This window comes from Hypomesus nipponensis, chromosome 2 (genome assembly GCF_054491055.1).
Source record: "Hypomesus nipponensis isolate SF chromosome 2, ASM5449105v1, whole genome shotgun sequence".
NCBI lineage: Eukaryota > Metazoa > Chordata > Actinopteri > Osmeriformes > Osmeridae > Hypomesus > Hypomesus nipponensis.
Window position 1 is genome coordinate 4,835,557 of NC_140362.1, and position 22,293 is coordinate 4,857,849.

Genomic DNA, 22,293 nt, shown 5'->3' on the forward strand with positions numbered 1-22,293 from the left:
GGTTTAGGGTGGGAGAGAGGAAAGGAGGGTTGAGGGAGGGGAGGAGATGGGAGGGAGGGAGGGGGGGTAAAGTTTGAGGGGTCCAGTCTGGCCGCGGGGGCCTAGCTCGGGAGCGGCCCCCAGTGTTGGAGGAGCCGTGCGCTCGCTGACGGCGGGGCTGCACAGATGGGCTCGGGCCTGACTCCCAGCAGGCTCCTTTGTGTAGGCCCTGCTCTCTAATTACAGCTGATGAGTGTGTGAGAGAGAGGGGGGGGGAGGTGCGGGGGAGGAGAGGGGAAACGGAGGAGGGAGTGAGGGAGGGAGGAAGGGAGGAAGGGAGGGAGGGAGGAAGAGGGGGGCACAGGCAGGTGACAGGACGAGGAGAGGAACCTGTGGCAGATCCGTACGCCATCAGGCACAACGAAGCCGCAGCCTGACAGCTAATTAGGAAACGACACAGATTTCTCCCAATCTAACAGATGTTGCCTAATCAGTCCAGCTCGGGAGAGCCCTGCGCCAGCAGCATTTCATGCACAATTTAACCATCTAAAAGGGATGAAATACTTAATGCATTGTAAGGCCAGCACAGCTGTTTGTCTCGTCTGAAAATTTCCCAGTCAAAAATATACATGTTTTATGTAACTCTAACCAAGTGTTTCTAATGCTTTAATAGCCATAGAAAAATTGCTATTGCACATCTGCCAAAGATTTCAGCTCTATCGGTTAGCCTACCATTGACAGAGTAATAGATCAGAATGCTGATTTATTTTTTGCAGTGCTTGTTTGAGACACAATTTCATAGGTTGTCTCACACAAACAATCAGAGCAATTTCATTCAGTGTAGAAAGTAGAAAAGCTCCGTCTGAAACAAAAATAAGACGCTCAAACTGTGACATTTCTATCGACAGCCTACAGTGTCCGTGACACCGTTTTACATACGCACCACAAAGATTCGAAAGAAATGGTTCAAATTCGGTAAATAAAATTACTCTGACTAACCTTTGTACTGTTGAGATTGGTGAGGGTTTTCACATAATACAGGTAACATTCTTACCAAGAGTAAGATGAGTTGCTACCCTGTTGCGTTCTCAGTCCGGTAGACTTCAGCAACAGCCTCCTTGACTCCTTTACTACCATCCAGTCACTCATTCCGCCTCCCAGCTCATGCTATTATCAGGCTAAATGTTCCCCATTAAACATAAAAAAATCACATCATCACTGCCCTACACAGAAAGAAAAAAAAAAACGACATATGTGATGGTTATTGACTTGATTTGTTCTTTTGTGTGGGGCTATCAGATAAGCTGCATACATTTGTCTCTCTTTCCCTGTTCCTTTCATTTCCAGAGGTCTAACAGCAGACCCCTTCCTCTCGCTATCTGCTCTGGCGTCGGCTGTATCTGGACAGCTCGGAATTTTTATCTGATGCACTGGATGACAGGTAATCTAGCTGAAAGTTCCAACAATTGCACATGGAGGAGAAGAAAAAAAAAGTCCCGGCTGATGAAATCTGAGCAGTTATCACACTAACCATTACCTGTCAAGCCCTCCGCTTCAATTTAAGGGCGCATCAATTTTCTGAAGAGGAAATCAAGGTTGGGAAAGAAAAGCAGAGCAGATAAACAGTGACAAAGGCCTCTTTTCTCCCTCTTTTATTTATGATGGGCTGTGTCGCCGTTTGGGGACCGGGGTGAGGGCTTTATCAGACCAACTGATACATCTCTGATAGGCCGGGAGTCTTCACCTTGATGAAGTGTTGCACTCACCAGGGAAGATTTCGAACTCAAATGACTTTCCAGGAACCCCTCCACCCCCCGCCCACCCTCCACCCCTCTCCCAGGAGATGGGGGAGTCCCTGAGCGGTCACAGACTCCAGGGTACACTGACAGGCTAAACAAACAAGCAGCTTTCACTCCTCCTCGGCTGTGTGTGTGGGGGGGGGGGTTGTGTCTCTGGGGGGTGGTTATGTGCATTTGTGTGTGTGTGTGTGTGTGTGGGGTTGCGCCCGTGTGTCTAGATGTGTGTGTGTGTGTGGGTTTTGCCTTTGCGCGCGCATGTGTGTGACTATGCGCGTGGGTGTAGGGTTTGCGTGGGTGTACGTGCGTATATGTATATACAGTATGTGTGTTGCATGGGTGTAGCTCGCGTACTGTATGTTGCTTTGCTTGCCTGCGTGGCCGCCGTTTCGTGCAGTGTGTGACCAGGAGAGAACGATTTGAAGGAGCCGTATAAAGAATGGCTCGGCTGAAAACGCGGGGGCCGCAAGTGTTCAGATGGCGCGTCAGTCCCCTCAAAACGCGGGTCGGACGTTCCCCCATTTGTCCTCGGCGCTTCGCTCTCCTGTGGCAGGCCCACTGTGTCCCTGTCAAGGCGAGGCCCAGACAGACCCCCAGCAGCCAGCTGGGCCTGATCGGGTCTAGAACTAGCCCAGAGCGCCCTGGAGGCTCAATGGGCATGATGCGTCACCATTAAGGTTAATGCCTAACACAGGGACCTGGGTTCGAATCACGCTCCATTTGCTGCAGATCCTCCTTACTCTCTCTCTCCCTGCTTTCCCGTCTTTCCCAATCGGTCCTGCCGAGGAATAAAGCTGAAAAAGCCCCGCCCAAAAAAGGGTAGGTCGAGTGAAGAGCAGAGCATTCTCGGGAATAACATCGTCGCAAGGGTTGCCGTTGCGAAGGTTCTTCAGACGGGAGGTGAGAATCAAAACACTTGGGACGCCATGAGATAGTCTCGGATTATGATGGGAATATATGGCAGGGAAAAAGAAGAAATGGCATGCCCGACTGAGTTTGACAACCCAGACACACAGCTGGGATTCAACTTCACACGCGTGTCTCCCAGTGGTTTGACTGTTGTGAATGTCCATGGGTGGCTGGGTGTGACAGGAGGCTGACCAGGAGGAGGGAGTCTAAGCAGACTGTCCTAATGTTTTGATGTGCTCGGCTCCCATTGGAAGTGGTTAACTTAAGGGCTCCCGCAGTGACAGTTAACATGGAGGCCGAGAGGAAGCATAATTAGATGAATCCACGGCTATTGACAGACAACAGGAGACCTCAGACCGATCAATAACCTCACTGACCACATTGTCTCAAATACCAATAACTCCCAGTGGTAGCCTCCGCTGAAGTTGTTGGAATGAGTACACATTTTTACGGGGCATTGATTCACGCGGAGAACTCACATTCAGTATACTGTACGTCATGCATATGTAAATCTTCCATGCCAATACGCACACAACATATAGCGTCCTGAAAGAATTTATTCGGTTCTGGGAAACAGGAATGGTGGTGTGACTCATCATGTAGTCAAGGTATCACATCTCAGCATGAATACTGGAAGCCGTGTCATGAAATGACCTACTCGTGGTTGTTGTGTCTCCGGACACGTTGGGATGAAAGCCTGGTAAATGTTTCTGTAATGTGAATTTTTTTTCCTGTGTGAGGCAAGTAAAGGAGGTTCGCAAGAGCACCCTGGAGGCAGCCTGAAGAAACTGTATGGATTGTCAATTACCGAGAGAGCTAGAGGAAGGATGATTGGACCATGGTTTGGAAACCCTTCAGTTGATTCAGGGTAGAGACCCTTGATTGAAACACACAAGATGACTTGATTTGGCAATATTGTCTATATGTGTGTGTGTGTACAACAAAAATCATAGTGTCCCAAGAGATGCTGAGTGAATATTTTATTCTGTAAACAGGTTGAATGAATTAAATCATTTTGCGTTTGATCTAGTGTGAATCTTTAAATGTAAACAAGTGTGCTGTATTCATATGAGTTTAAATCCCTCAGCCCTGAACCACCACCCTCACCTCCTACCCAAAGCTTTCACTGCAGCATAATCTCTCTCTCTCAATCACACGACCCATTATTGATAACAATCCCTGCTTCTCTGATAGTCGGCGCCATTGACGTTTGACCCCCTCCCTCAGTATTATTTTCTCTATTCAGAATCACTGATAGCTTTTTGTTTGCTATAACTGCCCCACTTATGTCTCCGCAGATACAGTCCTGCATTGATTGACTGACTGAGACCGGCAAAGATAGATCAAGGGCATATGCCCACATAATAGGCACAATCTGAGAGCATTTAACACCACAGCGTCAGTCTCACACTGAAATCTTTGCACATGTCAATACATATTTTGTGTAATTTCAAGGACAATTTGAACTAATTCTTTCACACCCAAATGAAACACACATGATAATTAATACCACTCAGCTGACAACAAGGTTTTGTATGATGGTGATGGACTCAGTGTGTCATGTGTTCTCAGCGATCATTTGTTTCTTAACTAATGACTGCGCTGTGCACCGACTCATGAACCTGTCAAACCTGATTTTGTCAACAGGATCAGTTGCCTACGCACTAATTGTGCCACAGCCATGCTTACTTCCAACTGTCAAACAACAAGCTTTGAACATGACTGCTTGGCTCATACAAACTAAAAACAGAAAGAAATAAGATGAATAAATAATACTATCCACCAAACATATCACTAATTTGTCTTGCGCATATGGACTTTTCTGTAAAAACGTTCTTAATGCAGAGAGTGCAAGAAGGCTCAACAAAATATACAACCTAGTTTATCCTCTAAATGAACCTCAGACATTTATGCTGTCGTCTCTGACCAAACTGGACCTCAAGTGGTGACAGGTAATTACTCATACTAACAGCTCATTGTGAGAGAGAGACGCTCATATTTGATGAATGATTTACGTGTGTTTTAATTTCTCCAGCCCTTTGACCTATGGGGCAGGCTAATGTCTTTGGGGTCAGCACACACACACACACACACTCCCACACACACACAGGGAGAGAGGGGACCAGAGGAGTCACAGTTAATGGGATTACCCTAGCAGTCTTGGGCCTTCTCTAACCTCCCCTCCAGGTCCCACTGTGGCAATCAGGCCCAGTCTCTCTGGGAGCACCACCTCCACCACATCATGGAGAGTGCTTGTGTTAGCGCGCAGCAGGGACCCCTGCTCTCTAACCTCTCCAACTGCAGCACTTTAACTGAAGTGACCTCTGTAGAGAGCACTATAGCGCTGCCCCAGAGGAGAGCTAAACACAGCACCCAGTGGTTCATAGTATAGTTCTCGAGCCATTAACCCGAACCCTGTCTGGACTCAATATGTTTAAAAATCCCTCCTACTGCAATCACACCAGCATCAACACCCTGTAGCTTGACCTCGCCATATCACTCTGGCATCTACGTAGGTCAGCAGTCCACACGCTAGCTAGACATGTGACAGGAGGGTCATCGACTGACATGTCTAATGGATCTGTAGTTATACCTTTGTGATGCGTGCGGATGACCAAAAGGGGGGTGTAGCACAAAATAAAACGCTCCTGTTTTTCCCCGCTTTGATAACTCTAAACACAGGAACGGTAACACATTCACCCCCCCCCCCCACCCACCCCTACCCCTGCGCCCATATCCGGTCCCTCAACGCGATTACTTTGAAACGAAGCGTAAAATGGAAGCGATTTATTAACGAGACATTAGGGGCACTTTTAATAACCTTCCCATCCTGCTCGGCGGGGAGCGGCGGATTACACCACACAGGTTTCGGTGACACCAGAAAGGAAGTCCCCTGCCGGGCGTGTGAAGAGCGCGGTGGGGACACAATACCCGGCCTGCGGTTCTCACATCCCTCTCTGGGCCCTCACCCCGGGGGGGAAGGACAATGGGCTAAAAAGGCATGAATGTCCTGCCCATCCAGGATATAATGTAGGTGGCTGCCACAGGCTCTGAATGGGCCTGACAGAGCAGCGGAGGGAGGACAGAGCACAAAGAGGCCCCTAATAAAGGGGATTCCTCGGGTCAGTAAAGCATTGCATGGTCTCCCAGCCCCACGGCTCGGCTCTCTCACACTGGTCGGGCTCCGCGTGAAGCCGGCCTGTTTGAGAGAACGAACGGGCAGGTGAATTGGACCAAACACTCTGGCGCACGGATAAGCCCAGACAAGGAGGCATTGAGGGAAGTTGTAGGGTCAAGATAAAAAAAACTTGAGTTGAAGTTTGCCTTCAGTTCTTTTTTTTTTTTTTTCTTTTCATTAACGTACACATATTTCAGATGTGGATATGTAGACGTCGTGAGTGTGTTTGTGACTTATTGTGGTTGGCTAGAGCGTGCTAGCGAAGGCCCCGGAGATCCAGTCCAGCCCTGCTTCTCCACTCCCACCGGGGGAAGGATTAGGCATTCCTAAGTATCAGATGGCATATGTTCGTGCAGAGGTGTGAGAAATGAGCAGCTTTAATTGACCGATTATTTCCCCTGTCTCAGAGGTGTGTGCGCTCACGACACCTCAATGACTATGCCTTTGTCAGTATAGGCTCAACATGGAAGCCATGCAACCCCAAAAAATCACGTATCTGTCATATTTTCAAGTACAACACACTGCGCATGCACTATTTTATTTTGTATTTCCAAGTGTAACTATATTATCATTGTGAATGTATACAACTTACTAGATCCAGTCTTGTATGTTGAATACCTTCCCCTGTGAGTGCATTGACACTTCATGGAGACTGCGTGGATAATCTTTTAAATGCTTAGCCAGTGTCTGATTCCCTGGCCGTGTGGGTCAGATAATGCAACGAGACAAGGGAACGTTTCCCTCGCAGGCGCATGCCTTTACTGCACCCTTAATCTAATTAAAGTAAATAAACTTATAACTGATCACCTTAGTGACAAAACGCTGCTGAGGAAGCTAATTTGCTTCCTCCCAGCGGCTCCAGAAACAGATAATACTGTTTTATTACACAAAGGTCACCAGGGAAATTAACTTCGGAGGCCAGCAAATAAAAGAAAACGGCCCAGCACTCAGAATAACAAGTATTTACTGATTACTGATTCGGTAGGGGGATCCCAGTTGGATAGGACCCTGACCTTTCTCCCAACTGTTCAGAAAATAAGATATGTCAACGAAAGGACCGCACACCCTCAGATCCACATGCATATATATACCACATGTTATATGGTGCAAATAATCTGGCCAGGCAGCCCCTACAAGGTAGATTCCACAAGTTATCTGTTTGAAGGAGCTTCAATTGTTACACTTGAAAATAAATTCATGGCTTTTCTCAGACTCCGAGGGCACTAAATTGGATTAGCAACCCACTGTTGAATTCACAATGGGAGAATGACGACGTTTGGATTCCTTTGTCCGTTTGGGATGCAAGTGTGTGGTGCTTTTTGGATGTCGGAGTATGCATTGATAATGCGGCAGTATAGATAAAGTACAGTTAGTCCATGGTGTTGGTATTAAACCGTAACACACTTTAATTTCATTTTCTAGCGTTCCTCCAGTGCAGTCAGTCACTGTCTGCCCGGGCGCTGTGTGATGGATGCTCCTAGGTCATAGTAATACTCTCAACTCATTAGTTAGAAACAAACAGATGGGAGTACGTGCTCAAGTGAGATATTGCTGAAAACAGAGGCGAGGGTTTCACTGAGGGGACGGTGAAACTTTACATCAGTGTGATAATAGGCCCATGAACTATTGCATGTTTCAATCAATGGAGACAGAAGTAAATAAAAACCAGAAGGGAAGATTCACAGACATCGATCCAAGCGCAACACAGACCTTGCTGACAATCTAGGGTCTGGGGCCAGTAACTATCCCAGTCATCCACAAAATCAATGAAACTCATCCTTTCAATAGCATCCAATTATTAGCACAAAGTAAAGGCGGCCTTCCACAATCAATCAGCAAACTTCATTGAAAAGAGACACAGACAAGATAAATGTTAATTGGAATGTGAATAATGTGCAATAGTGCGCTGGGTCGGTGCGATAGAGACAGCCAATCCGAGATCTTCCCAATCCTGCTAGGTTTGTTGATATTTGGAAAACTCTGTGGCATTTCATGAAAATATAAATTAGTAAAAGTGAGATGACTATTACTTTAAACTCAGACTCCATAAACAAATGCATGCTATTCTATTTCAGGTCATTGATCGTGTCGGCAGTGTGAATTGACACTATGCCTCTTTCAACACAATGCTCCTTACCTAAGGGAATGAACAGCTCACGGACGACTAGAAACTACATTTGTCATCAATGTTTTCATAGCATTTTCATAAAATGTTCACTATCGAAGGGTTTATTCATCTTCAGCTGTGTGTGCAGCAAAACCACGGTCAAAATGCTACTAACCATTCTTACAGCTACAGGGGTGGACAGACAACAGTGAATGGAGGTATATTTGCACATGCTCAGTAGATAGGTGGGGGTGGGGGGCGTCTAATGTTCCCTCTGCTGTCCCCCTCTCTAATAATCATTAATATCTCATCATAGTTTGTGTTCATTAAAAAAAAAGCGACAAGCTTAATTGCCGTTAAATGTAATGGTGTTAGATCTAATGTTCACGTGTTTGCATTCATCCATCACTCTCTCGTTAGTCAGCCTGGGAGAATTTAATCAGATTGAGAGAGAAGTCTTATTCCCTATCTGTAATTATCTGCTCTGCTTCACCATTGAATCTTGTCAAATGAAACACAGCACTTATGACTTGCGACGAGATGCTTCAAGTTGCCAACTACATTCCTGTCCTTGCATTTAAACATGAGCATAGACAATGAAAACACAGCCAAAACATTGAAAGACATTTCCTGGTGCTCAGCTACGTTTTCTTGCCTCTTGGGTTTCATTGTGAAACACAAAATGGCTACATTACCACATGCAAATGAAAACATCACAGGACAAGTCCTTCCTCGCGCATCCATCTACGATGTTGCCAATATAAGGATGTGTCATAATAATCCAACGTGTTTTAACAATGCCAGGAGAATAGAATCATCTGTTACCTTCGTCTGAGTGGCCAGACAACTCAATTGACTTTGTCTTGCGTACATATTTGGGACTTGTCACTCATCAACGTTAATGTGTCTTATGATAAATACGCCACGCCCAGGCCTATATATCCAGCTCCATCTGGAGTTTGGACAGGAGGATATCACAGCGAGAGAGCGCTGGCCATTTTCATTTCAGCCATTAATCCCAGAACATATTCTTGCTCTCCTTGGAATTTAACACACTGCAGATACAACCAGGAAGTGGTAATCGTATTGGCTGCGGTGACATGCATAAACGGATCAACAGCCCACCCAGTCACTGTCACAACTTCAGTTCAACTTTAAAGCTAAAGTTTTCAATCTCATGAAACCCAAGGTATTTCTCTTCAGTACACTATGGAGCTGATTAGCTCTGTTTAATAGCCTCCACCACGTACCTACATAATGCATGTTTGTGCAAGTCTTTCATGATGACAACCTCACATAGGCGCTGTGTGACTCATATGGTTCCATACATGGAGAGTTGCACAACAGTACTGAATGTTACGAGACTTCAACCAACTGTAAGGCAAAAGTTGATGTTATTATGAACCTGCCTATGAAGAGTTTAGGCCTCTAATCTTTCTGATCCTAACATTTTTGGCTAATGAAGCATAAAATATGTTTAGTCGCTTTGATGTTGACCCAATAATTATAACGTATTATGGGTATTAAAAGCCATTATGTGTCATTCAGCCAAAATAGTTTCTCAGTATGACGGTGTACGTTGTAATTTGGCCCACACTGCCACAGTAGCCTAGGCCAGCTGTTGCAGTCTGCTAGTTACAAGGGTTCCTGTGCTGAATGGGGGAGGGCCATAGGTATTACTGGGTTAATTTATGAGCACTCTCCAAAATGTCATAAATCAGCTCTCTTAAACACCTAATCTCCGCTACCTCTGTCGCACAACAATAGCATGTATAAGAGACAGATAGGACAGAGAAATCTATCACCTTTTACAAGCAAAAGTGTGACACTGTAGTGTACCACATGTCAATAACTTTCCGGAGAATGTCACAAAAATGCATTGCATCCAGTGTAGGTGTAGCAATGATTATACGCAATCTTGGATATAATCCAATTTAGAGGGCATTACAGTTGTGGTACTACGTTCTTCTTTCTCCTCACCCAGAGCAAAGACAGATGAGGTCACGGAGGGGAATATTCTAACGTGCAGAACCATCTCTTGATGAGCAGATAAGGAGCCCAACACCATGGGAGTCCTCCAGTCTCCCTGGCCTCCCCTCCCCTTCCATATCCCTGCTCTGTGCCTTTATTAATGCGCTGTCGTGGATGACTGCTCAAGAGGACCAGCGGACCGAGTTACGGCATGGAGGGGAAGAAAATCAGATTAAACAATTAGTGTCAATTAGCCCCGACCAAATCATTCCACAAACAATTGGTCTCTAGTGCCCGGCTTAATTACAGCCGACTTTCAGCTCCTTATCACAAGGCGCGTTGCCTGTGATTCATGTCCGACTCACGTCTGTCCCTCAAGCACCATCAATTACCCGCCAGTAAACAAATGCTGAGATGAAGAAGAAGAAAACAGGGGGGGGGGGGGGGGGGGAACAGATAAAAAAACGCCACCAGGTCCCAGCCCGGATTAGCATACCTCTATGTGTGCATGCGTGCAGCAGCTAAACCACAGGCCGTGATGGGAGAGATGGAGGCCACATAGGAAAGATGGATGAAAGAGGAGAGGAGGGGATGGAACGGCGGCCTGGTGCTACTCTCTACTGAGATCCTGAAACATGCATTAGGCGAGCAGAAGGATGTGACATCACGGATTTACCAGACATATTTGAATTTACTGGCATATGAACTCCCACAGACTCGGATGCAGTACAACCAGTTGAAACCTGAGACCATGAGAGAGTTGAGTCCGTCCCAGTCACAGACAGCCTTTGTGATGCCCTTATGTTGTTTTGTACAGGCAGGTGTCTGTCTTGCATTGAGCCTTTCCTGTTCGATAACTGGGTCAGGGTGGTAGCTCATGCAGACACTGAAAGCGTGGGGGGTGCTGGAGGGGGGTTGAGAGCTTGCTGGGGCTTGCTAAGGGGTGGGCGCTACCACACAACCAAACGTGAGACAGTGTCTGTGTACGTTTTTGGATGTGACTACGGGAAGCATCATGTACAGGTGACACACATGCACACTGAGAGTATCTCACACACACACACATCCATACACACACATGGCTCCAGACAACGTGCAATGGAAGAGACAGCAGGCGTGATGACATGTTAAATTACCCTTGTGATGTATAGCTTAATGAAGCCCCTGTGTTGATCACGCTCCACATTAATCAACAGCCACGGGCCGATTCCCTTATTTCCTCAATGCAGCCCTGATAAACTGCAATTTCATTTAACCTTGGACAGCAACTTTAATAGCTTCCACAGGACAACTGTCAATACTTCCCTGGGTATACAGTGATTAAATTGCAAGGCGAGAAGTGTGTCCCAGCTTCCACCGGCGTACTCATTGCCCCAGTCAACCGTCAACCCCCCCACCCTCCCTCACTCCCTCCTCCTCATCACAATCCCCCCACCCCCCTCCACACACACTAATACATACATACACCATCATCCACCACCTCACCCCCACCTTCACCCCCCCCCCCACACCCTTTCTTAATATTACAATTTGTACTTTCACACTTGAACAGTCTGCGTTTGTAAGTGCCAAAAGGAGTCACAACAGACCTCTCGGAGCCCATTGTGAAGTCCTCAAAATAATCCAATGATATGCATTGTAAGGTTCTCTGACACGCCAATGATTTTGTCAACATGCCCATACATGACATTAATGCAATAAACCGCAGGAAATAAATGCTGCTTAAACCTGTTCATGCTTCCGTTCAAAATTATCCCTGATCTCTGTATGAGGCTAAATGAGGCTTATACACACTTATAAAGCTTAGATCTGTTATAACACAAAACCACCGTGGAGATTGATTTATTAATGATGTACTGTGCAAAATTCGGCTATTTTTTATAGCTGTGCTTCATGTGCCTTTGTATTTGTATTTGTGCATTGTGAACTTCAACAAATTGTTTGGAAACTGTCAAACGCATAGTCTGTAAACAGGTTTGAAGTATTATTAGATATAAACACACACAGAATTTTGGTAAGGGACAAATCCACACCTCAGTTGGATCCTGTCATCTGAACCTTGTCTAAAAGAGACCCATTATACTGTATAAAAACAGTACATAAGGTTTTCATTGCAGACAGATCTGCCTTTGATTATGTTTCTAGTCATTTATAACCATTTATCATTTACAAATATTAAAATGTGATCATAGTTATTTGATCATCAAAAACCTGTTTCAAAAGCTTGTAATGAATATTTCTAAAAATGTGCTTTCAAGAAGACTACATACTTTGTCTATTCAACAAAGAGAAATTGACTGAACAAATCAAATAAATGTTCACAGGATTAAAAGTTTAGTCAAATGTGTTTGGAATTCGTAGAAACAGTTTGTTTTGTTAAATCTGTTCTCTAAGACAAGCGAGATGTAGATGTTGAGCGATCTGAAGCCTGTCATAATGATTTTTGGAGATATCCACAACCCTGGTCAATTTAGCATAAATGATCAGCAATGAGAGGCCTGCTAGCTGATTAAAACCAATTGTCTGGGCAGGGAAGGACATGGCAACCTCTTTATTGTATGATAAACTAACTTAATGGAAACAGACAATCTCTCCTCTGGGAAATCGTACAGAGTCTTAATTAAAGCTGTGTGTTTTCTGAGTTTTCTATTATCCGAAAATGACTTGATAGATCCCTTACAGCAAAGGTGGTCAGATAAAGACAGATGACAGCTCGCTGTCCATGAACATTACACAAACAAGGGAGAATGTTCGGATGAACATTAGATAAATAAAACATAATCATGAGTCTGCAACATGCAAATTGACGCCGTTCCGTCTCACTCACACAAACGTGTAATCGTTTGATGAATTGTTTTGGACAGACTTAGGGTTAGGGTTAGACATTTTAAGATTTTTGTGACATATGGTATTCAACCTGGCATCCTAACCTATCAACACATTGGTCAATTAAAGTATGTGGACGCGATGGGAAGCTCGTCTCATGTTGGATACCGTAGTTTACTTTGTTCTGCTTTATCGCCACACCACAAACAACAAGTTCTCAACTGCTATTGTGTTCCAACGATGACATAACCGGGAAGGCAAACATTTTCTCTCCTGCGCCTCTCGTCAGCTTCCCCCACCCACCCACACTTGAGAGGTGACAGGCGTACACACGGACTTCCATTATTATCCAACACGACCAGAATGCCTCTGGGAGGATAATTACTGAAACTTGAAGAGCCAGGGCTAATCCTAAGTACTTCACTTTGTATGACTGCCTCGCCCGCCTATCTCTTAGACTGCCGCTCACCCTGACAAAGTGCATTGCCGGCCTTGGTGAATGTCAATAAGGAACCCTAACAGCCCAGAGATGCAGCAGTCCGTCCAAATGGCAGCAAAATACACTGTATTCTGCCTCTCTCATAAACTGTCTGAGGTCCAGTAATCTATATCCTCTTGGCTGTGGAACAAGCAACATGTGGCCTGTTAAATAACAAGACATGATATCCTGACCAAGTTCAATAGTTAAGTCATCCTAATGTACACTACCATTAGTTCTGAGAAGCTATAAGGGCAATTCAACTCATTTCTCTTACACATTTCCTCTATCCGAGATCAGCAAATTCTTTCAAAGCACAGAACGCAAGCAATGTTTCCGAACACAGGCAACGACGTTCTCCTGTTTCCTCAGCCTTCCCTTGATAAAGGATGTGAGAGCATGAATTGTTTCCTCAAACGACAACACACATGATAAGCTGAGTGTCTTGCAAAGATCACTCATACACACAGAGAGCTATCAGAGAGTGTTGTTTCTATTGGGTGTAGCTATGCACCAGTAAAGACAGCCGGTCCCTAGCAGCCAGTCAGGTTGGACAGAGGCCTAGCAACAGGCAGCTCAACAGCTGGGAGTCAGCGTGCATCGCTGGTGTATGCAGTCACTGCTGATTGACAGATGCTAAGAGTGATCATTACTGTTGTGGCCGACGTCCTCATTTTTTACAGCACCCATCACCGTGTCTCCACCTCAGCAGACACGTGTTAGTTAGCATACAATTATCTGGATATTATATGGAGACCAATTATGTTCACGTAAATTACTGAGTAGATCCAGTCTTTGAATGTATAAACTTGGTGCACTGCACCTGTCTGGTGAACAAGAGCACACTGGGCTGTCATAGTTGTGACCATTTGTCTCCACTAAACTCAGTAAGTCTAGCTCGTCTACACCTATGAGTTTATATCAGACATGTAAACTTGGAGAAAAAAACATTTGAAAGCGGATGACAAGTGAATAACTAGTGAGGCAAAACGATCGAAAAGTTCTTGTCTCTATATGAAAATACATATCAATGGATGCATTCAAATGCTCAAGTAGACTTTATTACACTAAGAGGTAATCAATACGTTTCAGTTTTTCTTTTTACTTAACAGAGAACTTTAAAGGGGAGAGGAAAAAAAAGGCTTTTTGGCGGCTGCTTCCATTCATCCCTGAACCAAAGAGGCTCCAGTCCTGAGAGACAAAGGCTGGAGCAGCTGGCTGATCGATACCCGACAAAGGCTCAGAGGTTAGAGCAGTCAAAAGATTGTTAACTAGCCATTTTATCTGCCCGACATTTATATCATTGTTTATGGTCCATTGCACCAGTACAGACCATGCAGCACACCTGTGCCTGGAACACATACAGACCCCAGTCGGTCACTTCTGATGACCTAAAGTCACGGACGGGGAAAACGATGGAACGACTCCTGTCAGAGTAATGATTTTGGTAACAAACCGAAACGATTTGCTTGTTGAAGAAATGATATACTTATATTTAATGTATGTGAACTCATTGTGTAATGGGCAAAAGTGACTTTCTGACTTTCAAATTCACAGCATATGGATTGTTGATAATGTTGTGGATTACATACGTTTCTTTTGTTGATGTATGGGGGGATTTTAAGAGATGAGAGACAATATGGTGCTGACACTGCTATGAGAGTACATCTCGGTCAATCAACTGTTGTACGTTTTCTGTGTGCGTGTGTGCGTAAATATGTGTGGTTGTGGGCGTTTCAGTCTGTGTGGTTGTGTTCGGTGTGTGCTTGTGTCTTAACTTGTAACGCCCAGTATTTTCAGCCCCCTCTCTGACTCATGGTTTTTTTCGGGGCTCGCTGGCAGAGGGGAGACCCTCTCTGGGGCTCACCCAGGCGGAGAGGGGCTTCCTGCACATCCTTTGTCACACCAGTTGGGCCCTTGTGTCTGTGGCTCGCCTGCTCTGGACCCACTTGGCAGGCCAAACTGCAGACGGACATCTGCTCTCTCCAACCTCCTGGTGCATGGAAAGACCAACAACTACACCAGCAGACACTCTAGTCAACACCCGTGTGTCACAGTCCTACTTCTTACAACTTGACCTTCAATAATATTGGACAGTGTGTTTTTACCGGCAAATCTGAAAATGAAAGCTGAAAGTCAAAAGTCATCTTTCTGAATGGGCTACTTTATTCATGTTTGTGTAGACCAATACCAAAAAAGATAAATGTAATACCACCATGCCATTCCAAAATATGTTACAAAAAATGTATTTAGTTCACTGTCAAACCTCAATACCTTAAATAGGTCAACTTCTTCAACATTCAAAACATACTCATCGTGGAGGAAAGAAATACAACGTTATACACCCTCCTACACCTGAAAACTTGCCTTTCAATTCTTCGAACACAATCATTGGGACAATTTCATGGAATAGGCGATCTTATTTTGTCATGATGGTCCACTAATTGCTGTGGCAAGCCGCAAGTAATTGCCCCTTTACTTCAGACTGGTCTTCAACAGGAAGCCCCTTAGATTATCGAGTTGCTTTGTAAATCACCACATTAGTGCAAAGTTCTCCATCCATGATGGTGAGACCTGTTTCCCCTCTCCTCTAAAAGCAGAATAATTCTAAAGCACGCAATATTGAACACATTTTGTTCGTGTTCAGCGGTCCAGAATAACGCGGTCATTATGGCAACTAAAGGGACAGGTTTTGAGTTTGATTTCGTGATGGTAATATAGCCCATGTGTGCAAGGAGAAGCCTTCAATGGGGACATCTGTTCAATGTGGCTTACAGTTACTGTGGAGCGATAAGAACCTACACTCAACACATGAACTGAGGCCAACCTTCTCTGTGCAAGGTTTATGAGAGTGTACGCGCAAAAGTAATCAACAATAGACATTGTTATTTCTGAAATGGACCTACTATTGTTCACTGTAAAGCGTCTGTGTAGACATTTATATTTATTTAATTTATACCGTTCACACAGTTATTTTAGCCACTTGTTCATGTTTGTAACACTGTTCTAAAGCGTTGGATCAGAATCACTATTACCATACTGACATTATCATTGACTGAGGCCCTATATTCTTCATCATTAACGTCATTGCAAAACACACTGCACTTGCTTCACGTTTAGCAAAGAAATTGATAAGAACCTAAAACATGCGTGTCATTCATAACCCCGTTCCCTAAGATGGAATAGCCTAACTTCCATCTTTAGATATTTGGATTAAACATGACTTCACAACCTTGTCATGGGGCTTGAACGCATGTATATATTAGACTACCGTTGATCTATCCGCTTCCAAGTTGTTCCTAATTAAACTCAATTCCCAAAGTAACATCCATCTTGCAGGGTCCGGTGCTGTAACGACGTACCGGCTGGATATGTTGTGCAGTGTTCTGCTGAGAGCAAACGTCGAGGGTCAATCAATACACCGTGGAGTAGCCCAGTATCCTGGAGCGCGGTATGTATTGGCTTGTATTCCCATTGTGATCAATTATATTTCTATCGGTTCTGTATCGTTTTTAACTTATTTTGTTGGAAATTGGAAGGTAGTCTTTAGGTTTAATAAAGGAATTAACAGCTACAAATCGATATAGCCTAGAATGCATACGTTTCGTCTGATCGACTAACTGCTCTAATCTAGCTGTGTGCTGTAATCTTGATTCACCCGAAATATAGCCAATAGTTTGTTTCAACAGTAAAGCAATGGTCCGACTGTGCAAAAATGTTTAATAAATGGTAATTATTATCAAACGTAAATTGTGCTTAATCTGTTCGTTTGAATGTATATTACCTTCCTTCTCTAAACTACTCACTAATAAACGATATGTTTCGTGTAAAAAAAAAAAAAAGTTTAAAAATACATTCATGCTTTACCTTTCAGATATATGTTTTTATAAATGAACGTTATTGGGATATATAAGCTATATAAAAATTGTAATATGGTTACAAAATGTATTGACTTTTAAATGAAAGCTATGTCCTCAAAGCAAATGACGTTACGCAAAATGTAAAGTTCGCATATATCCTCGACTATATTAGTTTCAATGGTTTATTCTCTATTTTGTATTTAAACAAATAATGATAAGGCATTTAATGTAAATACGGTGCATATTTTTTTTTTTACAAATAACTATTTCCCTTAATAGGTTGGGGGGTTTGAGTTTTTTGTTATACTTCTACAAAGCTTTGGACACATTTGTAAGGCTATATAGGATTGAATTTGAGCTGCCTAAATTAAATCCAAAAAGCTGTTGTCCAATCGAAGAAACATAGGAATTAATCAGATAGTACATCTATCATGCTGTGTAATAAAGGAAGAGACATGGGTTAGGCAGATGATGTGATGAATAATCCCTGGTCGTTTTAATTAACTTTTCGCTGTCCTGTAATGACCAAGCTGGTCAACAGACCCGGTCAATAAGCATGTTAATATCAAACAAATAAAACTACGGATGATTAAAAACCTCCTGCGTTATTAAATTTGAAATTCAAATGAAATTTATGCTGCCTGTGCACACTGCATGCTAATAGCGGGGATAGACCCTGAGTTCAACTGCACGTATGGGCTACAAGCCTTTATTATGTAAGAGCCAAAGCTGTTATCATCACGTTTTTATGTAAGTTGTTAAGATCAAGAGAAGGTCAATATGGACTCGGATGTCATCAACATGTATTTGTTTACTTATATTGAGAGTAGGCCGACAGGTGTTAGTGAGGAAACGAAAGAATGAAATTGAAAATAATAACAATGCTCTTTTAATAGTACGTGCTGCTGCAATACTTCATACCTAAAATCATTTTACTAAGTAGCTTTTTTGTGTCTATTTGGTTTACAAACAGAAAATGGAAGCCCTGACATTATTTTGTGGCTTATAGTCATTTAGGATATACAATGTAGTTGAAAAATAAATGTGAGCTGTTCCTCTAGGCACACCACACACACACACACACACACACACACACAAACACACACAGACACAGAATGTATTATATATAATACACATATGTATCATGTACATACACACACATGCACACTCTCGTTAAAGTGTATAAGCTACACACACACGCACACACACACACACACACACACAATCACGGGTGCAAACACAGACAAAGACAAGTTCCAAAGTGAAAAGAACATAATTAAGAGGACTGATTTATTTTGTTGTAGGTTTACTATTAACTTATGATGAAATTGTCCTATCTGGAGAGCAGTTTTAGGCAGATTTAATCAAACCTGTAGACGTAATTGATAGCAATTACAGTGAGTGAAAGTTCCCAAAGGTTAACTAATATTTTGGAGAAACAATGCAGTCTTTATATACTTCATAATCGTTGTTTATATGAACGAGGCCAGAAATAATTACACCAACTTCAATTTAAAATGTCAGAGTATGTCATAGAACGTATGTAAAAGTGTATCTAATGCAACAGTTGCAGAGGTCTGACAACTGCAGATTAAATATATTTTAGATTGCCTGCAGCTGAAATGTCTTGTTTTACGAGTATACATTCAATTCAATAATAGCACAAGCAAAATGTCAATTAGAATGAGTATTCATATTCAAAACAGTAGCCTCTAACTAAAAGAATGAATGATAGCCTAACAAGTGCTTTCACATTTTCATCGTGATGAAATTCCAAGATGCTCTGTAAATTTCAATAAGTAGGCCTAATTCCTTTCACTCTCATTTAACTTTACCTTCTTCCGTTCTTTTATTATGGAGGGGGTGGTGGAGGAGGTGGAGAACTGTCTGAAGTAGTCTATTGATGACCTCACGCTAGAATGTGGCAGTGTGGTGGTACAGAGGCGCTGATTGGTCGCCCGTGTCACAGCGGTACTTCAAAGCCAGAGAGGACCTACAATTGTGGTGGAATGGGCGGAACATATCATTGTATTGCACACCTCTAAAAAAACAGTGCTCTGATTCATAAATATAAAAAGATCCTCTAAGGAGGGCAGTTTTTGTGATGGCAACTTCACTTCTAGGGGTGAGTCTAAGGGGTTTCTTGCTGGTTTAATTAGTTCTTTTATTGTCCAGCGGAGGGGATTAAACTTACTTCGGTCACAGTAGGAAAGACAGTTCGTTGATTATGTTTTAAGAAAAAGGGTCACAAGAAAAAAGCTCAGATTCATTTCACGACAAGGAGACGGGATAGAGCTTTCCCCTGATGTGGTCGAGACGCGCATGTTATCCTGCATGTCATATTTGACGTAAATTCGTTTAGTTATTGGTAATTTGGGGTGCTTTCTATATCATCACCATCTACAGGTAGGAAAATGTTACGTTTCTATGTTTGAACTGCTAGACTTGGATAATCCAATGCAGTGAAACGTATTACTGTCTCGAGATCGTCTTGAAATAATGTTTTAGTCATTCCCTAGTTTTTAGGAAAGGAGTTGGAACTTTCAAACGCTATCGTGACAGTATTTTGAAAGTCGAATAACAACGGGATAACAAAACAACCAAGAATTGCACAGAACTTGGTCAGCCACTTACAATCACTTTCTTTTTCATTTCAGGAGGAGCCGCGGTTAGGATCGACTCCTTTAGCCATGTTGGCTGCTACATGTAACAAGATTGGGAGTCCGAGCCCTTCACCTTCGTCCATTTCGGATAATTCTTCATCGTTTGGAAAAGGCTTCCACCCGTGGAAGAGAGCGACTGCGAGCAGTTGCAGCTTGGGATCCGGCCTGTCCGGCTTTGGAGTGTCACGAAACGGAGCCGGGCTATCGGATTCGTTCGGCACCAACTGCTCCGGATCCAGTGCCTTCTCCCTCACCTCTGGTACCTCCTCCAGTTCCCACTTTGGAAATGACTATTCTGTATTTCAGGCCTCTGTTACAAACAGCGCTCAAGAACCCAGTCATCAGCCGGTTTTTATTTCGAAAGTTCATACATCGGTGGACAGTCTACAAGGTATATATCCCAGAATGAGCGTTGCGCATCCTTATGAGTCCTGGTTCAAATCCTCCCATCCTGGTATCCCCACAGGAGAGGTTGGCACCACCGGTGCATCTGCATGGTGGGACGTGGGAGCGGGCTGGATTGATGTTCAGAACCCAAATGGTGCGGCACTACAGTCGTCATTGCACTCCGGAGGACTCCAGACATCCTTACATTCTCCACTGGGAGGATACAATTCTGACTACTCGAGTTTAAGTCACTCTGCATTCAGTACGAGTCCTTCTCCTCATCTTTTGACAACCGGTCAGCACCTAATGGACGGGTTCAAGCCGGTATTGTCGTCTTATCCGGACTCAAGTCCCTCTCCTTTAGCTGGTGCTGGGGGGACTATGCTGTCTGCGGGTCCACCTGCATCTTTAGCTGGGTCTCCGAGATCATCTGCGAGGCGCTACTCTGGTAGGGCCACCTGTGACTGTCCGAACTGTCAGGAGGCTGAGAGACTTGGACCGGCGGGAGCGAGTCTCCGGAGAAAAGGTCTCCATAGTTGCCACATTCCCGGGTGTGGGAAGGTTTACGGTAAAACATCGCATCTCAAAGCGCACTTGAGGTGGCACACCGGAGAGAGACCGTTTGTCTGTAACTGGCTCTTCTGTGGAAAGAGATTCACGCGCTCTGATGAACTCCAGCGACACTTGCGTACACACACCGGAGAAAAAAGGTTCGCCTGTCCGGTCTGCAACAAGAGATTTATGCGTAGCGATCATTTAAGTAAACATGTTAAAACACACAGTGCTGGGGGATCCGCTGGGTCTGGTTCCGGGGGCAGCGGGGGTAAAAGGGGAAGTGATACTGACAGCGAGCACAGTGCACCAGGGAGTCCGCCTTGTCATTCCCCTGACCTGTTGCAACCTCCAGAGTCTGCCCCAGGGACAGGCATGAACGGCCTCTCTAACTCACTATAAGTAGAATACCTGGTGGTAGATCAAATCATTTTAAGGAATTGGGGAATAATATTACAGTGGACATGCTTTGTGTGCTCAATGTTCATATGTTGAACGAAAAATAACATTTCCCTGAGTTCATTAAGTGCGTAAGAATTCCGATTATAATATCCTGCAATTCATTGTAAGCCCATTCACCACTTCGCACCCATTGTATGCGTTTGTGGTAAAAAAGCTCTAGGTATAAGGTTATTCTCGCACTCTTGGACACTTTGGCACAATTCAAAAACACTCTGACGCACATAGTGATCCAGGGTAGGCTACATTGGGTCATTGGTGGTTTTACGCAGCAGGGTTATAAGCAAGACATTTGTTTTCAGAAAGAAATATTGTTCCATCAATTAAGTGCTATGTGGCCTGCAATATCTTGTTACTGCGGATGTACTTTTATTCAAAACCAAACTGTGGCACTTTATAATATACAGTAAATGATCCACGTGTGTCCTTCTTGACGGGCTGCTTTGTAAGAACAAATCACTGTAGTGTGATAAAGTTTTCGTTATGTCCTTATCTACCTTATTACATCACCTGTTTGATAATGGAGGAAAAGTTGTATCGCACATTGGTAATCGCTCCATACAATTAGAGCTTGACCAAGTTTGCAAGTAGCCAAATTTACTTACATTTCACGTTGCTGCAAATTGGTTGTAAATATGAGAATTGTAGGTTAGAATATTATTACACACCAGTGTAAAGGTGAGCTATGTATTTGTCCGGGAGACGATTTTGTATAGTAATTTCTAGATGTACATTGGCTCTAGTAAATATCTGAAAATGTACGGAAATGTATTTTGATTTTTTTTGTCAGGATATAAAAAAATGTATTGTGGGAGTTATATTTAACCACGAGTTTTTCTTGTATTTTGGGGTCTATCATTAGACGCACTTTGAATTTATTTGTAAGATTTCGACATTATTTACTGTTCACTCATTTAATTTAAGTAAGCATGTTTGTAAAGTGACATTAATTTCACATTGATAATTTCTCCGAGACTGGCTTTCTAATTCAAGCCACTCAATAAAGTCAGTATGGATTCAGAATCACTCGTCGAATCAAGTCTGTTTGTTTGATTTTTGAGCGACGGCAACTTTACATTGATTTATTATTGGGAATACCATTGTCCTTAATATTGTAGCCTAATTTTG

The 22,293-nt window shown here is 43.5% G+C and overlaps 1 protein-coding gene across 1 annotated transcript; it reads left to right on the top strand.

Moving 5' to 3' along the window:
* The first annotated feature begins 19,208 nt into the window (after positions 1–19,208).
* Positions 19,209–21,108, top strand: sp8b (sp8 transcription factor b). Its single transcript, XM_084669214.1, has 2 exons — positions 19,209–19,229; positions 19,762–21,108. Exons 1-2 carry the CDS (start codon positions 19,209–19,211, stop codon positions 21,106–21,108), a joined length of 1,368 nt encoding a protein of 455 aa, XP_084525340.1.
* Positions 21,109–22,293: the final 1,185 nt, after the last annotated feature.

Coding starts and splice junctions, on each gene's coding strand:
- sp8b (XM_084669214.1), top strand. CDS start 19,209: ATGGCAACTTCACTTCTAGGG. Junction 19,230..19,761: donor TGGCAACTTCACTTCTAGGG/GTGAGTCTAAGG, acceptor TTTTCATTTCAG/GAGGAGCCGCGGTTAGGATC.